The 24,887-nt window shown below is 41.3% G+C and overlaps 2 protein-coding genes across 3 annotated transcripts in view; one reads left to right on the top strand and one right to left on the bottom strand.

Annotated features, from left to right (window-relative positions):
- Window positions 1-886: 886 nt before the first annotated feature.
- Window positions 887-19,792, bottom strand: ikbkb (inhibitor of nuclear factor kappa B kinase subunit beta). Its single transcript, XM_062961440.1, has 21 exons — window positions 19,532-19,792; window positions 17,394-17,488; window positions 17,179-17,296; window positions 15,693-15,762; window positions 15,440-15,528; window positions 13,969-14,058; window positions 13,257-13,381; window positions 12,221-12,328; window positions 11,090-11,219; window positions 10,640-10,834; window positions 9,334-9,448; window positions 8,267-8,390; window positions 7,999-8,150; window positions 7,043-7,104; window positions 6,209-6,318; window positions 5,572-5,621; window positions 4,659-4,758; window positions 3,846-3,993; window positions 3,235-3,362; window positions 2,030-2,120; window positions 887-1,115 (listed from the first exon to the last, which is right to left on the bottom strand). The coding sequence occupies exons 1-21, from the start codon at window positions 19,649-19,651 to the stop codon at window positions 1,047-1,049; spliced, it is 2,289 nt and encodes a 762-aa protein (XP_062817510.1). The 5' UTR covers window positions 19,652-19,792; the 3' UTR covers window positions 887-1,046.
- A 1,287-nt stretch (window positions 19,793-21,079) lies between these two features.
- plat (plasminogen activator, tissue type) overlaps window positions 21,080-24,887 on the top strand; it is a 46,689-nt gene continuing 42,881 nt past the window's right edge. For both annotated transcript variants that reach the window (XM_062961441.1, XM_062961442.1), the window contains exons 1-2: window positions 21,080-22,145; window positions 24,280-24,378. The gene's annotated coding sequence lies outside the window, so the exon portion shown is untranslated. The remainder of the gene's footprint in view (window positions 22,146-24,279; window positions 24,379-24,887) is intronic.

A 24,887-nucleotide genomic window follows, 5' to 3' on the forward strand; every position in this document is an offset into this window, starting at 1 on the left:
GGCCAATTGCATGTTTACTGCACAAGTTGTATTCAAAGTTTGGAAAAAAAATCAGTCCGTCAGCAAATGAAACTATAGATATTTCACTCTCTCCAGCAGAAGGGAGCATATAATAATAGTAGTAATATATACTAATCGAATGATGTTCACTCTTCTCTGCTGTCTCGTGGGAAATGGGTTAAGTAAATAGCTACAGGAACCCTTTTGATATACATCATCACTACATATAAATAGATTCATCCTTTAATTGCCACTTTTTTGTGGCAGTCAATTTGTGGTCCTTTACTAATAATATAATACAACTCATGGCAAACTGCATATGCTGCTGTCAACTGCTTGAATCTCCTTTGTGGGTCTTTCAGCTCCGACTTGCCCACAGGAAGCAATTGGTGAAACCATTAAAAAGGCTGCTCCGACTTCTTCCCATTACCTCTAGATGGTCCAGGATCAAGAGAAGGAAACTATTTCTGATCAACGTATTGCCAAAAAATCAAAATTGCCATTCTAGCTGGATACTTATTTATTAAAAGCTAGTATGACTCAACAAGGACGTATTAGTCATCTTGGATAAATGAATAGAGCTATTTGCAAAGCCCGGTCAACGCAATGAGTGGTTTCACCCTTTGAAGAATCGGACACAGAACATCTTTTCCTAGTATTAATTAGTCCCTCAGTAACTCTGAAGTCTGCAATTCGGAACTAATATACACATAGGACTGGGTTTTGACACCGCAGTCTATAACAGGCATGGGCACACTTTGGCCCTCCAGGTGTTTTGGACTCCCAACTCCCAGCTGTTAGGAATTGTGGGAGCTGGAGTCCAAAACACCTGGAGGGCCAAAGTTTGCCCATGCCTGGTCTACAAAGACACACTAGAAACTTGATAGGAGGTGAAAAAAGATTTATATGTGTAGAATTGTACATTGTTTTGTGCGAGCAACAGTGAGCCTACGGGCTATTGCTTTATCACCAAAAACATCAGCTTTATTCCTGTCAAGGCACCAGCAACGAGAAAGGTTAGCTGTCCAGTTACTGAATGGACTTTTTCACATCTGGGTTTGTTCTAGGTTCTCTTTTTCTTCTGCTCTGAGTTTCAGCCAACTCCAGTCCAGAGCCTAAAGACAAAGCAAATGTTTGTTTAGTCATCTCATTGGTAAAGACAGCAGCCAAAATCTTGTATCAGCTACTTAGCTAAATATAGTAGAATCACCGAATCATAGAGTTGGAAGAGACCCCCCAAGGGCCATCCAGTCCAATCCCATTCTGCCAGACAGGAAAACAACATCAAAGCCCTCCCGACTGATGGCCATCCAGCCTCTGCTTAAAAACCTCCAGGGAAGGAGATTCCACCACTCTCCCAAGGAAGCACATTCCACTGCTAAACAGCTCTGACTATTAAGACATTCTTCATAATGTTTAGGTGAAATTTCTTTTCCTTTAATTTGAATCCATGGCTCCATTGAGTCGTAGCCTTCAGAGCAGCAGAAAAGAAGCTGCCTGTTGGGCAAGTGTGCTTATTAACAAAAGACCCTCCCCATAAATATACAGCAGAGTAACTTATTAGCAGCAGATAATAAGTTCTTCGGGATGTGAGGGATTCTGCATATGATTACCCACACTTTCACAGAATAACAAAGTTGGAAGAGATCCCAGAGGCCACCCATTCCAACCCCTTTCAGCCATGCAGGAAAAGCACAATCAAAGCACCCCTGATAGACGGCCATCCAGTATTTGTTTAAAAGCCTCCAAAGAAGGAGCTTCCATTGGATTCTGAGGCAGAGAGTTCCACTGCTGAACAGCTCTTCTTACAATCAGGAAGTTCTTCCTAATGTTCAAGTGGAATCTCCTTTTCTGTTATTTTGAACCCATGGCTCCATTGAGTCCTAGTCTTCATGGCAGCATAAAACAAGCCGGCTCCCTCTTCCTTATGACAGCCTTTCAAATATTTAAGCATGGCTGCCGTGTCTCCTGCCAACCTTCTCTGCTGCAGGCTTTCCTCGCCCCACTTTACAACATAAAATGGCATTACCATAAAACTATGTTCTTGATCCTTCATGGTGTCCAGCATCACATTCTCCAGCTGACTGCAGAGAGTTTGGGATTCTGTCAGCAGCTCCTCACTAAGGGAGAGATGAGAGGTTGATATTTCAACAAAACATCCCGTTAGGAAATGTCACAAAGAAAGCCCAGTTGCTAGTCACGGCACATGTTTGGCAAGGTCAGAAGAGTTGCATTGGACAGAATCCTCCTTCAATGCTACGATTGTGGTGAGGGACAAGTTGTATAACGTCCCAATGGGTTTCTAGCTTTGGGTTCCCACAATCCTAGGGCAAGCATTACCTCTTTTCATTATTCTTCATCAAAAAGGATCTCCAGCTGCTTTTCTAAATCCTCTGTGTTTCAAAGGCTCTAGGCCCTGTTGCTGAGGAAACACTTTTCAAGGAGAAAAGTAAGCGTAAAGCTCCGTGTTACTGAGAATATTTTGAATCTCAGCCATCGTTTTCAACAGAAAACTATTCAGCTGGTTGTATGAATAGGAAAGTGGGGAATCACTACGTAAAATCATTACTTACTAAAAAAGCAAATTGGTTGTAATCCCGAATGCACATGGCCTGAGTACTTAAAGCACTCTGCAGGAAAATGGCACTAGTTTAACTCATATTAGTTTAACTCAGTGGTTTTCAACCTGTGGGTCCCCAGATGTTTTGACCTTCGACTCCTAGAAATCCTAACAGCTGGCAAACTGGCTGGTAAACATGTTGGTAAACACATTGAGAAGCACAGGTTTAACTGTGGGCAAAACGTCAGGAGAGAACGCTTCTGGAACATGGCCATACAGCCCAGAAAACTCACAGGAACATTCTTCATAGTACTGTGTGGGAATGACTGATGGCTTGGAAGTTTGTTTTTTTAACTCCCAAAGGAAAAACTTCAAGACGAATGTTGTTGCACTTGCAACAGTCCAAGAGTGTAATGAAACCATCAAGATGAGTATGTGATCCTTAGTGTCCTTACTTGTTCCACATACCAGTGTAAAGTAAAAGAGGGACTTGCGTGCCTCCTCACATGATTCTAAATTGCAACTCCCAGCATTCCTCATCCACAGTGGTGCTGAGAATTGTGAAGATCAACATCTTCACAGTCTCATCCAACTGGAGAGGAATGCAATGTGCAGAGCATCAGTGGAGAAGTAACCTGCAACGGGGATGCCAAACTCTTCCCTTTTCTCCATACCTTTTAATCCCAGCATCCCCGGCATTGCTCTGGGGGGCCGTGACCTGCAACGGCAACTGGCCAGGACTGCTGAGGCGGGAAGGGTTCATGCTGTCCGGACTCCCGCTCACGGGACCCCGGACTTTGTTCTGCAAGGGAGAAACAACAGGACGGAGTAAGCATTCTGTGTGCAAAATGGGGACAAACTCTTTTCAGTAGGCTCTAGGACAGGCAAATGCAAACTTTGGCCCTCCAGGTGTTTTGGACTCCAACTCCCACCATTCCTAACAGCCTCAGGCCCTTTCCTTTTCCCCCTCAGCCGCTTAAGCGGCTGAGGGGGAAAAGGAAGGGGCCTGAGGCTGTTAGGAATGGTGGGAGTTGAAGTCCAAAAAACCTGGAGGAAGAGCCAAAGTTTGCCCACGTCTGCCTTAACGTAATTTAATTACCTTAACATTATGGCCACAAACCAGACTAGTGTCTCTTGTTAAAAGAACTTGTTTGGAGCTTGCTCACTAGACCGAGGGTTCCAAGCTTGGTAACCCCAAATAAGATCATTTGAAAGCTACTACTCCATCTTTCCCAGCTGGAAGAAAACCTGGCACGCAGGAAGATATATCTTCTGCTTCACTCACACAGGCAATTTTCAGCAGGTTCCAGAGTTCCTTCTGTCGCTTCTCCTGAAGCCCGACCACCGTTTTCTCATCTTCCTTCATCAGACTCATCACCTCATCTACTTTGGGAAACAATTCCAGTGCCTTTTGCTTGCAGACAACTGTATTACTGGATTAAAAAACAAATAAACAGTCTAATAATCCATTAGCAGGAAGCAGTGGGTAGGTAGGGATATACTATTAATCAATATGTTGTCGAAGGCTTTCATGGCCGGGATCACAGGGTTGTTGGATGTCTTTCGGGTTGTGTGGCCATGTTCCAGAAGTATTCTCTCCTGATGTTTTGCCCACATCTATGGCAGGCATCCTCAGAGGTTGTGAGGTATGGAGAAACTAGGTAAGGAAAGGAAAGAATATACTCTGAGGGCAGAGGGCAGCTAATGACTGAACAAAGGATGCCCCCAGGCAAGAGACATAACCTTTCCAATGCTAATTAGGGTGATTTACTGAAACGTTAATGCTGGCTTCCCAGTGACAAAGGACTCTTGCCACACCCTGGACTCTACACAGATATATATTCTTTCCTTTCCTTACCTAGTTTATCCATACCTCACAACCTCTGAGGATGCCTGCCATAGATGTGGGCGAAACGTCAGGAGAGAATGCTTCTGGAACATGGCCACACAACCCGAAAGACATACAACAACCATATTAATCAATATTTACTGCTCCTGGACAGGGAAGGGACAGTGTCGGTGTTTCCTTATAAAAACTCCTGTAACTCCAGGGAAATGGCACAAGTTCCTCTTTGAAACGGGCTCTTGAGGGTCCTACCTGAGCTGAACATAAAGGAGGCGGACTTTCTTCTCAAAGGTCTGGATTGCTTGCAGGAGTAGCCGCACAACTTCTTGACTATCTCCACTGGTCCTCTGGTCTGGAGAAAGAAGGGGGAAGATAATATGTGCAGGACAAGCAAAATCAAAGGGCACCAAAGTCACTTGAGCAAGCGACTTAGAAGTTCTTCTTCAGAGTTGTTCCGGAGTGACACAGAGCAAGAGAGACATTCATTTCTCAGACAAATCACTGCGGCTTTCCAACTGAGGCTATTATTATTATTATTATTATTATTATTATTATTATTATTATTATTATTATTATTATTATTATTATTACAGCATTTATATTCCGCCCTTCTCACCCCGAAGGGGACTCGGGGCGGATCACATTACACATATAGGCAAACATTCAATGCCTTTTTAACATAGAACAAAGACAAACAGACATAGGCTCCGAGCAGGCCTCGAAACTCATGACCTCCTGGTCAGAGTGATTCATTGCAGCTGCTCTCCAGCCTGCGCCACAGCCCGAGCCCATAATTGCAGGCCTCCAAAAATTGCCAACGAATGAACAAGTTTAATCTGAAGCGTCGTCTCTGTAATGTAAACTGAAGCATAGGTTGAGCCCCCTGGTAGCACATGGAATGTTTTTCTTTGACATAAGGTTTTGCATCTGCAGCTCATTTCTACAGAAATTATATAGAAAAATTCACACTATATTTTGGGTTGCTGTGAGTTCTTTGGGCGTATGGCTATGTTCGAAAAGCCTTCTGTCCTGACATTTTTCCAGGCATTTTCAGAGGTTGTGAGGTATGTCAGCAGAGAATACTTCTGGAACATGGCCATACAGCCCGGTAAACACACAACAACCCAATACTACCAAGTGTAGGACATTCTACGGTGGCCCTTACCTCTCGGTTTTTCCCTCAGTTTCCGGTACAGGTCCCTTGCTTGTTCCTCTCTATAAAAGAAATAGGAAAACAATAGCAATAGAAAGAAAATGGACACAGGATAGCTTTAGAAACAGAAGTAACAATGCAAAATGGGAGAACAAGGTAACTAATATTATAAGACAAAACAATACAGACTACAAAGCATTCCTTTCCTGAATGCCTTCTCGCTAATACTTAAGATCCACAAGGAGAAGCAGGTAAGAAAATTGTTATTGTTATTGCTGTTATAATTACCTATGTAACAAAATTTGAAAAAAAAATGCTCCCACTTTGGCCCTCCCTCCAAGCGTTTTGGACTTCAACTCCCACAATTCACTTGGAGGGAGGGCCAAAGTAGGCCCAGGCCTGGTCTATAAGGGAAACACAAAATGCAAACGAAATCAAATGGATTTTCAGTTTTGTCCCATTGGTTTTAACAAGTCATAGAAGATGTCTCATTTCTAAGGCTTGTCTGTTGTCCTATGCATTATGCAGCCATCAAATGGACTTCAGATGACTGATTGATACCCTTATGAGAAACACCTATATTTGCTGGAAGGTAGAAAAGGATGACTTCTGGGGGAAAACAATTTTTAAAAAAGCAAGAGCTTCTTACAGGTCATCCAGGGAGCTGCCTTGTTTTCGGCCCTGAGGGATTCTCTGCAGGTCTACAATGTCTGTCTGGAGGGCCATGGTTTTCTTCACCAGCTGATCAACGTCTTCCTCCTTTGGAGAGAAGGAAGGGACACAAAAGACAGAGGAGATGCTTAATCCTATGGTAATATGGCAAGAACAGGCTGCAAGGAGTGAGCAAGAAATGTTCTGGGTTGCTGTGAGTTTTCCAGGCTATATGGCCATGTTCCAGAAGCATTCTCTCCTGACATTTGCCCACATTTATGGCAGGCATCCTCAGAGGTTGTGAAGTCTGTTGGAAACTGTTGGAAACATTTGCCTCGTTTCCAACAGACCTGAGGAAACCTACTGTAGATGTGGGTGAAATATCAGGAGAGAATGCTTCTAGAACATGGCCATACAGTCCAGAAAACTCACAGCAACCCAGTGATTCCTGCCATGAAAGCCTTTGACAACACAAAAAAATGTTCTGCTTTGGCTCATAGCCTGGGGAAAAACACTGATACAAATATTTATTTATTTATTTATATCCTGCCCTCACCTGAAGGGACTCAGGTCGGCGTACACAATTAGCAACAATTTGATGCCTACACATAGTTAAAACATAGCAATGAATAAAATCCAATTACAACACTTAAAACAATATAAAAATATAAAACATATGGTTAAAATCCGTTCATCCAATATCCTCGTACTGTGGCCGTAAGTCAGTCCGGGTCGTCTTTATCATTTAATCATCAAAAGCCTGGGCACATAGCCATGTTTTCGGGGCTTTTCTAAAACTCAGAAGGGTTGGGGCTTTAAAAAGTAAACTTACCCTTCCACGCAGTTCTATGGCCTGCTCCATTTCCTTCCATGCGAGCAAAAGCTTCTCCGAGGCTGTAAAAGAAACAGCAATGATTTCTAGCCAATGAATATACAAACAGGCCTTTCCTAAATGAGAAAAAAGTTCTACCTGGAAGCAATAAAAATGTCACATGCCATTATTATTATCTTTATCATTATTATTATTGACACAACAACATTGTATGACACAGCAAACAAGATAGATAGGATGGATTTCATATCACAAAATCACAAGTCGAACACTTCCCAAGTGTCTAGGACTGTGTGATGTATTTTCGGATGATGCGCGCAGATCCCAGCAGGGTGGCCTTTTGCAGTTGACAGATCGTAATTTTGTCAATGTCTATTGTTTCCAAATGCCGGCTGAGATCTTTTGGCACGGCACCCAGTGTGCCCATCACCACCGGGACCACCTGCACTGGTTTCTGCCAGAGTCTTTGAAGTTCAATCTTGAGGTCCTGATAGCGGCTGAGTTTTCCCTGTTGTTTTTCGTCAATGTGACTCACCTGGGATGGCGACATCAATGATCCAAACTTTTTTCTTTTCCACAACTGTGATGTCTGGTGTGTTGTGTTCCAGAACTTTGTCAGTCTGGATTCAAAAGTCCCACAGTATCTTTGCGTGCTTATTTTCCAATGTTATTATTTTACAATGGGTCCAAGGTTATTGTACATTTGAATCTTCCTTTGCAGCTTTTATTGTGGCACAGAAAAAAAAAACTAGCAGGTAAAGGAAGAGGACTTTAGCCTCTTCTTTTTCCAGTCAGCAGTTAAAAGGTTTGGACACAGGAATGTTGTCAAAGAAATTCTTCCCTTGCATCCTGAAATGGTCACGTCCAACTATAATATAATGGTGACAAGAGAAACCAACATGTCCATTTCCTAGAGCCAACCATTCATGGCACATGGGGAAGAGTTTAACACTCACTGATTCCAAACTGGATTTGCTCGTTGTACTTCTCCAAGTCAATCTGGATGCTGGCTTTGAAGAAGTCCAGCTTTGCCTTCAGCTGCTGGGAAAGGGAGGCCATGTTGTTCTTCATCTTCGAAAGGGTGCTGTTGTGCCGCAGGAGGTTCCTCCTGTCAAGAGAGGAGAGAGAAGGAAACCATTGGAAGGTGGACCCCCTCCATGCAAAAGAAAAAAAGGCATGGATACCAAAATTGAGAGGATGGGTTCAAACCCTCTTGTCACCTACATGGCCGCCCGCTGACCGTTTTGAAGCTGGTTAAAGTCCTCATTCAGGCGTCGGATCGAGTGCCAGACCTGACCCCACACTTTGCGCAGCTGGAAGAAGGCAAGGGTTTTCTTTGGATCTTGTACTGCAGGAGAAAAGAGGAGAAATGCTGTCACTGAGAACAGGAAAGGAGGCAGGCAGAAACAAGGATGCCGAGTCGTAGTTAGATGTTGTCCAGCATCATCTATATACAGTATATAAAAGTCAAAAGTCTAGCATAAAGGCTGTTGCTAGGTGAAGTGTCCCTTTGTGATGTCACTGGGGGGGGGGGGGAAAGTGACATGTAGGAGTGGAAAGGAGGAATAAAGAGCCTTGTTGCTCTGTGAGGTAGGCACTCAGAGCTGGAGAAGGGAGTAAGTAGGCAGGCAGTGGTCCCAAAGACACCTGAGAAGTAGTAGTGGTAGTAATAATAATTATCATCATCATAGTAATATATTTTATTGATTAGCCTTTAGGCTAATATCACAATATCACAATAAATAATCACCATATCACAATAAATAATAATCTATATCACAATAAATAATAATCTTCATGATAATTGTTGTATTTATTATTGGCTTGTGGCTCAAGGTGAGGCACAACAAAATCAAAACACTTCACCACAAAACCTTATGTAAACTGCATCTATTAAAATGCAGAGAACAAAGATGAAAATACAGTAAACATAGGACAGGAGTTTTAAATTACACCAAGTAGATACACTAGTTATAATTTAAAATTGCCTAGGAATGCTTCAAAATCAAGAAAGGGTTCTGGTAGCACCACTCATGGAGTCATGGAGTAGGATTGCACTATCCTGTGCACTCCATCGCCACTCATGACTATCCGAAGAAGAACATGTCATACCAAATGAGGAAATACATGCAAATATGATTTATGTGCTACAAAAGATGAAGTTCTTGGTGCAAAAAAAGAGAGTACAATTATAGTTCTAATATACAGCAAGCAACATTCCTCACTCTCCTGCAAACAACCCACTGTCCTTTTCCCAACCCAGCAGAATTAATCGCAGAGATTATTCTTACGGATGCAGTTAATGCTGTCTGGATGGGGCCGCGGGGAAATCTGAGACTCATAGGTGACTTTCCGGTTATCAAAGAGGAAAAGGAGGCCAATGTCAGCAGCCGTGGTGTCATTTAGCTGCGAGAGAAGGCAAAACAAATTCAGTAAGACTGGCAAACCACAGCAATGGAGAGACGATTTGGTTTCAAACTATTCAAAGAATTCAAGAGTGGCCAACAGCAACAGAAAGGAGGAAACCATGAAAATGAACAAAATCTGGCTATCAGGACAGTAAATAAAGGGCAACACTCAAAAACGGGCATTCAAGACAGGAAACAATCAGGGCCAGCTAACACCTAACAGGAGCCCCGATGGCGAAGTGCGTTAAAGCACTGAGCTGGCGACCGAAAGGTCCCAGGTTCAAATCCCGGGAGCGGAATCAGCGCCCGCTGTTAGCCCCAGCTCCTGCCAACCTAGCAGTTCAAAAACATGCCAATGTGAGTAGATCAGTAGGTACCGCTCTGGCGGGAAGGTAACGCCGCTCCATGCAGTCATGCCTGTGGCCACATGACCTTGTAGGTGTCTACGGACAACGCCGGCCCCTCTGCTTAGAAATGGAGATGAGCACCAACCCCCAGAGTCGGTCACGACTGGACTTAACATCAGGGGAAAACCTTTACTTACCTTAACACCTCCTAACAAAAGATTTCCCCAGTCAGGAAGCAGCCAAGCTTTGAAGCTGCAAGGCTATTCAGTGCTAATCAAGGTGGCCAACTGCAACATTCACACTTGCCTCAAACAGACAAGAGTTCCTTCCACAGATATATAAACCCCAGTTGACTAGTTTCTAACAGACCTCACAACCTCTGAGGATGCCTGCTATAGATGTGGGCGAAACATCAGGAGATAATGCTTCTGGAACATGGCCATACAGCCCGTAAAACTCACAACAACCCAGCAACAGAATAATAATTATTTATTCACCCAAGCTGTTACTCTGAATTAATCTTCCAGATGTGTTTCCTACAACGCTGGCCATTCCCAGCCATAGGATGCACAGTCCAATACATTGGGTTGAATTAAGGGAAATTGCTCCTAATCATTATCCCGTATTTCCTATCTGAAGGAAGGAACACATAGGAGAGAGGGTTCTAATACAATGGGATCAACTCCGCAAACCATTGTTACTAATTCTTAACTCTTCACTGCCTTCCCAGTAGTTTACTGGGTTCAGTGGAACAAAGGCTTCCTTGGTTCCACTAAAAGTATTTCAAATAGCAGCGAGATTTGACTTAGCACCGCTGGATGAGAAACGCAACCGAACCTAACCTTGATGTCAGCTGTATACTGAATATCCGGCTTCTCGGGAAACAAGGCCAACCCGCCTTCTTGCAGCAGCTCTTGGTCCTGCTCTGGGATGCCAGTCTCGGCCTCAACCTTGGCTTTGATGCTCTGCAGAGTCTCCTCCTCGGCCAGAGGGTACACATGCACAATGCCCGTGACCATGTTCAAGATATGGACAAGCTGTGGGGGGGAGGAAACGTAAAGCAGACAGAAACCCAAACAGATGCTCTTTATATCTCAAACACCACCTCACTTGTTCCAGAAGCAGTGTTTTAAAGCAATAGGTCCAATTCTTGCAAAATCTTGCAAAACAAAAGGCCCAAATGAGGCCCATTGATCCAAATGTTTTAAATTAAACCCTTCTGGCCAAAGCATACAGGCTGCACATGGCTGTTCGCACAACTCTTGTGTTTCGTTCTTCTCGAGTGAACGTACTTTTAGGTTCAAGATATCATCCAGAGCCTTGAAGCAGCCATTGGTGCCATAGGTGGGATCGGTGCCTCTCTGCCGCGGGTGCCATTTGAGCATAAGTTGCAGCCATTTCTCCAGCCGATCGGCCAAAACGCTGAGAACATGAATGTGAAAGAGGAATGTTATAAAAAAAGCATTGCTTGTTTATTTATTTATTAGCCACATTTATATCCCGCCCTTCTCACCTCGAAGGGGACTCAGGGCGGTTTACAAGTATATATACATACAGTAGAGTCTAGCTTATCCAACGTAAACGGGCCGGCAGAACATTGGATAAGCGAATATGTTGGATAATAAGGAGGGATTAAGGAAAAGCCTATTAAGCATTAAATTAGGTTATGATTTTACAAATTAAGCACCAAAACATCATGTTATACAACAAATTTGACAGAAAAAGTAGTTCAATACGAAGTAATGTTATGTTGTAATTACTGTATTTACGAATTTAGCACCAAAATATCATTATACAGTAGAGTCTCACTAATCCAAGCCTCGCTTATCCAAGCCTCTGGATAATCCAAGCCATTTTTGTAGTCAATGTTTTCAATATATTGTGATATTTTGGTGCTAAATTCGTAAATACAGTAATTACAACATAACATTACTGCGTATTGAACTACTTTATCTGTCAAATTTGTTATATAACATGAAGTTTTGGTGCTTAATTTGTAAAATCATAACCTAATTTGATGTTTAATAGACTTTTCCTTAATCCCTCCTTATTATCCAAGATATTTGCTTATCCAAGCTTCTGCTGGCCCATTTAGCTTGGATAAGTGAGACTCTACTGTATATTGAAAACATTGACTACAACAATGGCTTGGATAATACAGAAGCTTGGATAAGCGAGGCTTGGATAAGTGAGACTCTACTGTATATACAATATATTATATTTACTGGGTTCATGCTTGGAGCATCGTAACAGTAATATTGTATGGGAAAACGAAATCGCCTTTTCTAAAAAACCGTTTTCTGCCATTAATATTCTCAGAACTTTATGCCTGGAAGTCATGCAGTCAAATTTCAAATCCAGCTTTAAAACCAGACATAAATACAAGGAAAAAGGTCTTCTTTGATATGTAAGGAGCTGCTTACCTGTTCAAATTATTGGGGTGTGGCAATTTGCTAGAAAATTTCACTTCTCCATTCAAGTCTTCATAGACGACAATATCCAGCTCGCTCTTCTGCCGGACCTTTGTATGCCTAATAACAATATAAACCGTTCAGAATGAGAAGAGTTTGCCTGCTTCCTTTTATTACTGTGTTAGAACAACAATTCTTACTCTGGTTTGCCATCATGACACCAACAACACACTCTTCTGCAAAAAGGCTAATGAACTAGGCAAGTAAGGTTTATACATGTGTGGAAACTCCGGGATGGGAGAAAGAACTCTTGTCTGTTTGATGCAAGTGTGAACGTTCCAGACAGGAAACAATCAGGGCCAGCGAACACCTCCCAACAAAGGATTCCCCCAGACAGGAAGCAGCTAGGCTTTAAAGATGCAAGGCTATTCAATGCAAATCAAAGTAGCTAATTGCAACGTTCACACTTTCCTCAAACAGGTAAGAGTTCTTTCTCCCACCCTGGACACTATTCCACAGTATGTGTATATAACAAATATACACAGATAAAATACAGTTTCATATTCACTCTGCAGGTGAAATTTCATGTTAAAACTGACTGAGTAGGCATGCCGAATAAAGGATTCATTACTTAAGGAGTAGTCAGTTGAACTTTTTAGCTAGAGTCTCACTTATCCAAGACTCGCTTTTCCAAGGTTCTGGGTTATCTAATGAATTTTTGTAGTCAATGTTTTCAATTTATTGTGATATTTTGGTGCTAAATTCATAAATACAGTAATTACAACATAACATTATTGCGTATTGAACTACTTTTTCTGTCAAATATGTTGTATAACATGATGTTTTGGTACTTAATTTGTAAAATCATAACCTAATTTGATGTTTAATAGGCTTTTCCTTAATCCCTCCTTATTATCCAAGATATTTGCTTATCCAAGCTTCTACTGGCCCGTTTAGCTTGGATAAGTGAGACTCTACTGTATTTGTTTTGTCATTCAGCCAAGATAAATTTTAATTGAAATTCATGTGGATTCTGCTCCTTACTCACCATTGCACTGGCTGCCAGTTGGGCAGGAAAGGCCGGAAGCCTGTGATACATTCAAAGGCCAATGTACCAAAACTCCAGTAATCTACCGTCACAGTGTATTTCTGTTGCTCAAGCAACTCTGGGGCCTAAATGGAGAAAAACCAGAAAAAAATACCGAGACTGCAATGCCATGTGTGTGTCTGGCTTGTTGTGGAAACAAGGATTGGTGAGAAACTTCAGTGGAGACTCCTCTTCCCCATGATAATAAGTGCCATCAATTCAAAAGGACTCATAATACTCCGGTCAGATGGAATCCTCTACACACTCAAGTCAAACTCCAAGCTACTTTAAAAGCCCCAGAGGACCCAAGATGAATTCCCAAGGTCTTCCCTCCATCCTCACCATACCTTTACAATAAATTGTTATGTGATAAGGTTTAGGACAAGATGTATTAATTCACAAACAGCACATTTGGGGATGAGGCAATTTATACAACTTGAGACTGATTTCTGAACCATCAGTGAATAGATTCATGGGATACAAAGTTATTCATTTTTATTATGGTATCACCTTCATGCTTTGTTTACAAACATCTAAAGCCTTCAATAAGAAAATTGAAACAATTTTTCCAGGCACCAGTTTAGGTTTTTGGGTGGTTTTCGTGTCCTGTTTATTGGTTACTACTCATCAAGCTATGTTTTTTCTTTCTTTCTCCACTTGAGAGAGTTCTTACCAGATACTGCAGGGTCCCAACGAAGGATGTACAAAGGCTGCCTTGATCCAGTTCTTTGGCGTATCCCAAATCAATGATCTTGTGTATTAACTGAGAGAAGAACACAAGAGACGATACTTAGAGAAGAAGCAAGTTAACTTGGGAGAGAAAGAAATAGGACAGCTTTAACAGCACAGGAGGAAAAATAGCCAAAAATTGCTGCTATTATTATGATTATCATTATTATTATTACTATTTATTTCTTGTGTCAGAACTGAACGAAGTGTACAAGTTGTAATGGATTTCCAAACATGGACATTTTTTATTATAATAATAATAATAATAATAATAATAATAATAATAATAATAATAACTACCACTACTAGCTTGGGTACCCAGCATTGCTCGGGTTATTAGAAATATTTTTTTTAATTTTACAAAATTAGGATGTGGGTTGTACTACAACCCACATCATGCCAGTTTAATCCCCTGAAACTCTATCAATACTTAAAGTTTATCATGTTGGGCAAATGAGTTCAAGATCCAGCAGATCTCCTCCCTTGTGATAATAATAATAATAGTAATAATCATAATAGAAAAACTGAGTTAACGAAAGAAACATAAACAATGGTCAGCTTGGGAGATGGCTGGCATAAAAAGGCGGAAAGGAACCAATGTATAGTGTGTTGAAAGACAAAGGTATAATATAATATACAATATAATATATTGTATATACTTATATTGATAATAATATTATAATCTATATATATAAAAGGGTAATGAAATTTCGGCCTAGAACAAAACAACAAAACTACACATCCCAGAAACACTAAACTTGGCAGCACAACCCCTCATCCATGCCTCTACGTTCATACAACAAAAAGCTCCAGCTATTCCAGAAAACGGCCAGGCTTTGAGACTGCAAGGCTATTCACTGCTATTCCACCTGGCCAATAAAGGATTCCCATAAGCCACAGCAACGCGTGGCCGGGCAAAGCTAGTGTAATACAATATAAAGGTAAAATATTAATTATATATTAATTAATTATATATTAAATGTAATATTACTAATAATCTTACCATATAATGATAAAGTACAATATAGTAACTGGATGCTTATATTGTGCTATGCTAATAATATATTGTATGTACATTTGATTTGTAAGCCGCTTTGAGTCCCCTTCGGGGTGAGAAGAGCGGGATATAAATGTAGTAAATAAATAAATAATAATAAATAAAGGTAGGAGAAGAGACTATGGTCATACCTCCATGACATCTATGTGTCCTGGGTCAAGAGATAACAACCGAATAATAATAGCAATAATAATAATAATTCTTACCCAGCTCTCCTTGTGTCTCAATAATGTCACAAAGTCTTTTTTTTTTGACTAAATGGGAAATCATTGCAATGGGAAATCTTCTGTCCACTGAATATTCCCATTTGGTAATATTGATTCCTGATCAACCCAATATGCAGAGGATGCCCACTCACCCGTTCTTCGCCTTGTTGCAGGACAATGTTCTCAGGTTTCAAGTCTCTGTGGATGATCCTGTTCTCGTGAAGATATCGGAGAGCAGAGGCTGACAGTGGGAGGGAGAGAGAGGCGCTCTCATTAGTACCAGCTGTTAGGAATTGTGGGAGTTGAAGTCCAAAATACCTGGAGGGCCAAAGTTTGCCCAGGCCTGCTTTAATGCAATTTAATGATCTGTTGGCCTCAAGACATAGATTATCTCTGCTGACTTACCAATGTCTGACAACAGGATGAGGATCGCTCTTTCGCGCACACCGCAACAGTTCTCAAGTTGATTCAGATGCTGCAGATTTCAAGAGAGGGCATAAAAGAATGTATAATCTGTACATTTTGTGCCCCTTGCAGCCCGGAAAATTCACAGCAATTATTATTATTATTATTATTATTATTATTATTATTATTATTACAGTAGAGTCTCACTTATCCAACATAAACGGGCCGGCAGAACGTTGGATAAGCGAATATGTTGGATAATAAGGAGGCATTAAGGAAAAGCCGATTAAACATCAAATTAGATTATGATTTTACAAATTAAGCACCAAAACATCATGTTTTACTTTTAAAAAGTACAGTAGAGTCTCACTTATCCAACATTCGCTTATCCAACGTTCTGGATTATCCAACGCAGTCTGCCTTTTAGTAGTCAATGTTTTTATAGTCAATGTTTTCAATACATTGTGATGTTTTGGTACTAAATTCATAAATACAGTAATTACTACGCAGCGTTACTGTATATTGAACTACTTTTTTAAAGTAAAACATCATGTTTTGGTGCTTAATTTGTAAAATCATAATCTAATTTGATTCTTAATAGGCTTTTCTTTAATCCCTCCTTATTATCCAACATATTCGCTTATCCAACGTTCTGCCGGCCCGTTTATGTTGGATAAGTGAGACTCTACTGTAGTTCAATACGCAGTAACGCTACGTAGTAATTACTGTATTTACGAATTTAGTACCAAAACATCACAATGTATTGAAAATATTGACTACAAAAACATTGACTAATAAAAGGCAGACTGCGTTGGATAAGCGAATGTTGGATAAGTGAGACTCTACTGTATTATTATTTTATTATCCACCTCTCCTTATGGCCAGAAGTGGGTCTTGAGCCGTGAATTAGAAAGGACTTGTAAGGCACACTCAGCCCCAGAAAGCCCTTAGGGTTGTCATTGTCATTGTTATTATTATTACAGTAGAGTGTCACTTATCCAACACTCGCTTATCCAATGTTCTGGATTATCCAACACATTTTTGTAGTCAATGTTTTCAATATATTGTGATATTTTGGTGCTAAATTCATAAATACAGTAATTACTACATAGCATTACTGCATATTGAACTACTTTTTCTGCCAAATTTGTTGTCTAACATGATGTTTTGGTGCTTAATTTGTAAAATCATAACCTATTTTGATGTTTAATAGGCTTTTTCTTAATCTCTCCTTATTATCCAACATATTCGCTTATCCAACGTTCTGCCGGCCCGTTTACATTGGATAAGTGAGACTCTACTGTATTACTATTATTATTATTGTTGTTATTATTGTTGTTGTTACTATGATTATTGTTGTTGTTATTATTATTTTATGATTCGCCGCTCTTTACAACTTGAGCCATAAATTAGAAAGGACTTTGAAGGCACAAACAACAGCAACAACAACACCCCTCAAATGTGCAGCACACTCCGAAATACTCACTCTCCTGAGATCTCCTCCCTGGCAATACTCCATGGCCAGGAGGGGCAGGTCATTCAGGGCAAGGCTTTGCATCCCTTCTGGGACATCCCTGGCAGCCACCACATTGGGGTGATTCAGGCTATGGGAGACCAAAGAGAAATTGCATTAGGATTTCCAGGAGGGTGCTCGAAAGAAATGGCTTCCACATTTTCAGGCTTCCCAGCCCGGCTCCTCACCGTTTCATGATCTGGATTTCCAAACACCACCGTTCTCGGTTGCGGAGGCTGAGCTCCTGGCGACACTGCTTGATCGCAATCTGCTCCCCTGTTTCCTGTTGGAAAAGAAGATGCCAACAACGTCATGAACACAGCACATTGGTTCTCAAAGGTAAAGGTAAAGGTTTCCCCTGACATTAAGTTCAGTCATGTCCAGCTCTGGGGGTTGGTGCTCCTCTCCATTTCTAATCCGAAGAGCTAGCATTATCCATAGACATCTCCAAGGTCATGACTGCATGGAACACCATTACCTTCCTGCTGTACCTATTGATCTACTCACATTTGCATGTTTTCAAACTGCTAGGTTGGCAGAAGCTGGAGCTAACAGCGGGTGCTCACTCCGCTCCCAGGATCTGAACCTGGGACCTTTCTTTCTGCAAGTTCAGCAGCTCAGTGCATTAACACACTTCGCCACCGGGGCTCCTTGGTTCTCAAAACTCCCCCCAAAACCTGACAAATAAATGCTTTTGGGGTCTTCGGAGAATCATGCCTGCAAAGGGATTCTGGGAAGGGCTATTACAAGGAGGAGGTTCTGAAAAGGAGAACTGGTAGGGGATTGTGGGAGGGACGTGGGTGAATCGACTTGGAATTGAGAATTCCAATCTGCATTTCACCAGTGGAGTTTAACCTGTCTTTTAAATGTGTGTCTTGTTGTATGTGTTTTGATAGTATTTTATTTCTCCTTTTGATATCGTGTTAATATCTATCTATCTATTTATATATATAAATGAGTGATGGCATCACGGCGACCCACAAAACAACAAAACTACAGGCCCCCCCCAACCTCGAAATTTGACAACACAACCCATCATCATCTAGGTTGATACAACAAAAAGAAAAGAAAAATAAAGTCCTAATTAGAGGGAGAGCAATAATTGTTTTTATCCAATTGCTACCAGTTTAGAGGGCTAATCTCTGCCCACTTGGTCTCCTAGCAACCAACTCAGCCAAGGGACAGCCAGGGTTCAGTTAGGGGACAGGCAGACTTAGGTCTCACTTAGGCCTCTTCCACAGATTATCTAATTTGCACTGGATTATATGGCAGTGTAGACTCAAGGCCCTTCCACACAGCTATATAACCCATTTATAATCTTATATTATCTGCTTTGCACTGGATTATCTTGACTCCACACTACCATATAATCCACTTCAGTGTGCACCTTATACAGCTGTGAAGAAGGGGCCTCATATAATCCAGTTCTGAGCAGATAATATAAGATTATAAATATACAGTAGAGTCTCACTTATCCAACATAAACAGGCCGGCAGGATAAGTGAATATGTTGGATAATAAGAAGGGATTCAGGAAAAACCGATTAAACATCAAATTAGGTAATGATTATACAAATTAAGCACCAAAACATCATATTATACAACAAATTTGACAGAAAAAGTAGTTCCATGTGCACTAATGCTATGTAGTAATTACAGTAGAGTCTCACTTATCCAACGTTCTGGATTATCCAACGCATTTTTGTAGTCAATGTTTTCAATATATCATGATATTTTGGTGCTAAATTCATAAATACAGTAATTACTACATAGCATTACTGGGTATTGAACTGCTTTTTCTGCCAAATTTGTTGTCTAAGATGATGTTTTGGTGCTTCATTTGTAAAATCATAACCTAATTTGATGTTTAATAGGCTTATCCTTAATGCTTCCTTATTATCCAACATTTTCGCTTATCCAACGTTCTGCCGGCCCGTTTATGTTGGATAAGCGAGACTCTACTGTATTGGGCTGCTATTTGGTTGTATAGCCTGTTTTTTTTTTAAACTATAATCTACTGTTGTGTTTTATAAGTTACTTTAACTATAATTGAGCTGTTTCTGTTAATTTTGTTAGTTGTTGTTTTATGTCAATTGGCGCTGTTTATTGATTTCTGTGTTACTTTGTTGCCCTATTTTGTAAACCTTTGGATTATAGGGCAATGTAGAAGGGGCCTGATGCTCCCCTTTAAGAAAGGGGCTTCTGCGGCCACCTTTCGCCTTGAACTCCAACTCCCAGAAGCCTCAGCCAGCTTGTGTTAGCGCCGGGCATTCTGGGAGTTGAAGTCCCCGCCGCAAGCCACGCCTCAGAGGCCTTCGTTCACTCACTCTGTGCTGCCAGCGGATGACGTTGCCGAAGCCCCCGGTGCCCAGGCGCTCGCGCATCTCCCAGGCCCCGCAGGAGGCCAGCGGCTGCAGCGGAGGAGGCGCCGGAGGCGGAGGCGCCATCGCAAACAAGCCCCGCTTCTCCTCACGGGGACGCCGAAGACAACGCCGCCTCCTCCTCGTATTAGAAGTGGTTTCTGTTTCCTCAGCAGCTGGACTAGGCCGCGCCGCTCTCCTTCCGCCTCTTCAGGAAAAGGAAGGCGGGCTCTGAGGGGGGAAAAGACTAGGCCGCGCCTTAAAGGAACAGCAGCATTTAAAAAACAAAACAAATACAGCACACTCTCACTTATCCATGCTAAACGGGCCGGCAGAACCTTGGATAAGCGAATATCTTGGATAATCTTGGATAATAAGGAGGTATTAAGGAAAAGCCTATTAAGCATCAAATTAGGTTATGATTTTACAAATTAAGCACCAAACCATAATAATAATAATAATAATAATAATAATAATAATAATAATAATAATAATAATAATAATAAAACGTTATTTATACCCCGCCACCATCTCCCCAATGGGGACTCGGGGCGGCTTACATGGGGCCATGCCCGGGAAAAATACAATATAACACAATATAAAAACAACATATCATAATACAATTACAACAATACAATAAAGAATCATATACAGTACAACACAAAATCCAAAGAGCAATATAACAGGGCAGGCCGCACGAATACTCAGTTAAAACTCGGGGTGAGAAAAGGATAAGAAAAAGGATAAGAATAAAACCACAGGGAACTAAGGAAAAGATAGCAGACAGTCTAGAGGATAAATAATGGGCGTAACAAAAAGCATGTAACAGTTGCTCTCCGAAAGCACATCGGAAGAGCCATGTTTTTAGATCTTTCCTAAAGTCTGAAAGAGTGGACCATCATGTTATACAACAACTCTGACAGAAAAGGTAATTCAATACACAGTAATGTTATGTTGTAATTACTGTATTTACGAATTTAGCACCAAAATATCATGATAAATTGAAAACATTGACTACAAAAATGCATTGGATAATCCAGAACCTTGGATAAGCGAGTCTTGGATAAGTGAGACTCTACTGTAGATTAAACAAACAAAACGAGTATGGAGAAACAATACTGGAGTTGCTAAGGCCCCTTCTACACTGCCTTATAAAATCCAGATTATGTGGTGTAGACTCACATAATCCAGCTCAATGCTGATAACATGGATGAACTGCTTTCATAACCTAGGGCCCCTTCCACACAGCTGTATAAAATCCACATTACACAGTGTGTTAAACTTGCGGACCAAAAGGTCCCAGGTTCAAATCCCGGGAGCGGAATGAGTGCTTGCTGTTAGCCCCAGCTCCTGCCAACCTAGCAGTTTGAAAACATGCCAATGTGAGTAGATCAATAGGTACCGCTCTGGCGGGAAGGTAACGGCGCTCCATGCAGTCATGCCAGCCACATGACCTTGGAGGTGTCTATGGACAACGCCGGCTCTTTGGCTTAGAAATGGAGATGAGCACCAACCCCCAGAGTCGGTCACGACTGGACTTAACATCAGGGGAAACCTTTATCTTTACTTAAACTGGATTATATGGCAGCGTAGAGTCAGAGAACCCGGTTCAAGGCAGATAATGTGGATTTGTCTGCGTTCATAATCTGGGGTCCCTTCCACACAGCTGAATAACATCCACATTGAACTGGATTATATTATTGATTTGGTTTACGGTTGATTAAGACATCTAGAAAAAGAAAATGAAGGAAAACTGCCATTTCTAGATGTCCTAGTCATCCGTAAACCCAATCAACAATTGGGCCACACAGTCTACAGAAAACCTACACACACGGATAGATACCTACATAAAACTCCAACCATCAGCCAGATCAAAAACGAAGCACAATTACAGCTCTGGTGGCCGTGCAATAGGAATCTGTGAAGCCCACCTCCTCCAAGGGAAACGGAACCACCTAAACTGGGCTCTACAGGCCAATGGAGACTCTACCACAGACATCAGAAGAGCTGCAAGGCCAAGAATAAGCCACAAGAGTCAAGATAAAGATCCACCCAGAGGGAAGCTGATGAAGAAGCACAACCTACAAACTATCTACAGACCCGCTAAGAAAATCCAACCAATGCTATGTTCTGCAAAGGACAAGAGGGATCCTCTCACCTCTGCAGGAGTCTCCAGCAGTGGTTCTCAACCTGTAAACTGGCTGGGATTTCTGGGAGTTGTAGGCCAAAACACCCAGGGACCCACAGGTTTAGAACCATGGGTCTACCGTATATCATCCAGCTGTGGACAAGTCTACATAGGGACCACCAAATGCAGCAGCATTGCCCAGTCACGAATCAAGAAACATGAAAGATGCTGCAGATTAACTCAACCAGATAAGTCAGTCATAGTAGAGCACTTGATGAACCAACCTGGACACAGCATATTATTTAAACAACTCAGACAACCATGTCGGACTGCACAGAGATGCCATTGAATTCCACAAGCACATGGACAATTTCAACAGAAACCATGAAAATGACCAAATCTGGACCGTCTGCTTTGATAATCTGGATTATATACCAGTGTAAGAGAGAAAAAGTGGGTATCTATATATATATAAAATGGTAATGAAATTTCAGCCTAGGACAAAACAACAAAACTACACATCCCAGAAACACTAAACTTGGCAGCACAACCCCTCATCCATGCCTCTACGTTCATACAACAAAAAGAAAAGAAAAATAAAGTCCTAATTAGAGGGAGAGGAATAATTGTTTTTATCCAATTGCTGCCAGTTAAAAGGCTAAGCTCCGCCCACTTGGGCTCCTTGCAACCCACTCAGCCCAGGGGACAGGCAAAGTTAGGCCTCACTTAGGCCTCTTCCACAGATTATCTGATTTGAACTGGATTATATGGCAGTGTAGACTCAAGGCCCTTCCACACAGCTATATAACCCATTTATAATGGACTTAATGTCAGGGGAAAACCTTTACCCTTTACCTTAACTACCACCAATTCCTCAATACTTTATTTCCCATACCACCAGACATCGCCACAGCAACGCGTGGCTGGGCACAGCTAATAAATAATAAAATAATAATAATGCTATGCTTCATGTTTTGCATCTCATACACAGGGCCTGGGTGTAATTTTATATGCAGTATTTTTGAATAATTTTGTGCATAGAATAAAAGTATGTACAGTGGACCCTCAGATCCCATCTACACTGCCATATAATCAAGATTATCTGCTTTGAACTGGATTATATGAGTTTACACGGTCATATAATCTAGTTCAAAACAGATAATCTGGATTTTATAAGGAGTTCTAAAAGATTTGTTTAGACTCGAAGGCACACAACAAATCGGAATGGTTGCTTTGCCTTGAGGCTGGATCTACAGTGCCATATAACCCAGTTTCCGAATTCAGATTATCCAATTTGAACTAGATTACACTGCTGTATAATCCAGTTCAAAGATGAGCATCTGGATTCAGAAACTGGATTGTAGAGCAGTGTAGTTGGGGCTCATGACATGATGTTGCCATAGGAGGGCAGCATCTGCTTTATTTTGTAGATAAAATTGATGCGCAGACAGAATGTCTAGGATTTGTTTTTTGCATCCTTGGCATGAGGCAGAAAGCATTACTACTGCGACGTCTTTTCCTCATCCTCCTCTTCACTACACAAACACAAAAACATCCTAAGGAAAGCAGATGTCCTCACACATTTATCCCCTGCTCTGGATTTTCCGTTGTTAGAACTACTCCAATGTCCAGATGGGATCACAGCTTCCTGCAGCCTCACCCACTCAGTCGTACTTTGGTAAAAATCCCCTTTTTTGTGCTTAATAACGTGGCCACTAGGCCATGCTTTGCTAGGCAGGCTAAGAGGCTTTCACAGGGACCGGTGGTTTTTATTGCACAAAACATGTCAACAATCAATTCAACTTCATGGTACAAGAGGCAGCTTCTTTGTCACAATGCCAGGAGTTTCCATTTACGACAATTTGGAGGATTGGCAAGGAAACTGAAATCTTCAAGCATCCTGGCATTCTTTTCAACATTTTCAGAGTGTGATCAAGATGGCAAAAGTTATTAATGAGGAAGAACACACTGTTTGCTTTTGCCTGAGGGACCTTCTACCCTGCCATATAATCCACATTATCTGCTTTGAACGAGATTATCAGTCTACCATATAATCAAGTTCAAAACAAATCTGGATTTTATATGGCAGTGTAGAATGGGCCTGAGATAACAGGGAATTTCAGGATTTTGTTTCGTCCTCTCCTATCTCCGTTATTTCAGTTATAACTACTTAAACCAAGCGACAGTGGATTTGCTGTTAGCAAATCTGTTATAAATTCAAATGGATTATATGCCATTTTATGCTATGAGTCTTCTGCTCATTTTCTAGATCTTGCAAATAATAATAATATTTGGCAGTATTTGTCAGACTTGGAATGTGACTCATAGACTGCTAGACCACTGGAAATCCAGTCTCTGCCTCCTGGGAGAGATAATAAGTAGGTCAGGGACATTCCATGTTTTCTTCAGAATTTCTTCCTTAGATATGTCACAAATCTGTATTCTCATTTATGTGTATATGTTCAGTTCCTCCCCCCCTTTTGTTTGCTGTTTTGTATGGTTTTGTGAAATCTTTACATCAGCAACTTTTTTAAACAAATGTAAAGACAGAAATGTCTCTTAAGAATTTCATTTTCTATCCTTACAGTATAAAAAGACACATCAACGGGTCCTGGAGCAAATCAAGCCTGGACTCTCCTTAGAAGCCAAGATGACTAAACCGAGGCTTTGGCTACATCATGAGAAGGTATGACTCACTAGATGAGACAATGATGCTTGGTAAGGAAAAGAGAAAGACTCCTGCAGGTGGATTGACTCAACCAAGGAAAGTGTGGCCCTGAGGCTCCTTTGAAACCAGTTGTTCCCAACCTGTGGTCCATGGACCACCAGTGGTCCGCAAGACCTAAAATATGGTCCACAGCCTCACCGTTACTACTATGGATAATAACAGTCCAACCAAAAAAAACTTTTTTTTCCTTGTCTTAATTTTTAGGCCTGTTCCTAGGGTTATTTGAGGTGCTGGTTCAGATTGGAATGAATGAACCACATCAACTCTAGATTATTAAATGTGGTTTTCTGTGGGCAAGCAAATGGCAACTACTGGATGGCATAAGTTGTGTATCAGAAACTAGAGTTGATGTGGTCTATCCAATGTAATTTTCTGAATCAACACCCCAAATAACCCAAGTTTGCCCATGCCTGGTGTAGATCCAGCCAATGGTGCTGAAGGCCTCAGCACTTTGGAAAGCTCCTTTC

This window comes from Anolis carolinensis, unplaced genomic scaffold (genome assembly GCF_035594765.1).
Source record: "Anolis carolinensis isolate JA03-04 unplaced genomic scaffold, rAnoCar3.1.pri scaffold_8, whole genome shotgun sequence".
NCBI lineage: Eukaryota > Metazoa > Chordata > Lepidosauria > Squamata > Dactyloidae > Anolis > Anolis carolinensis.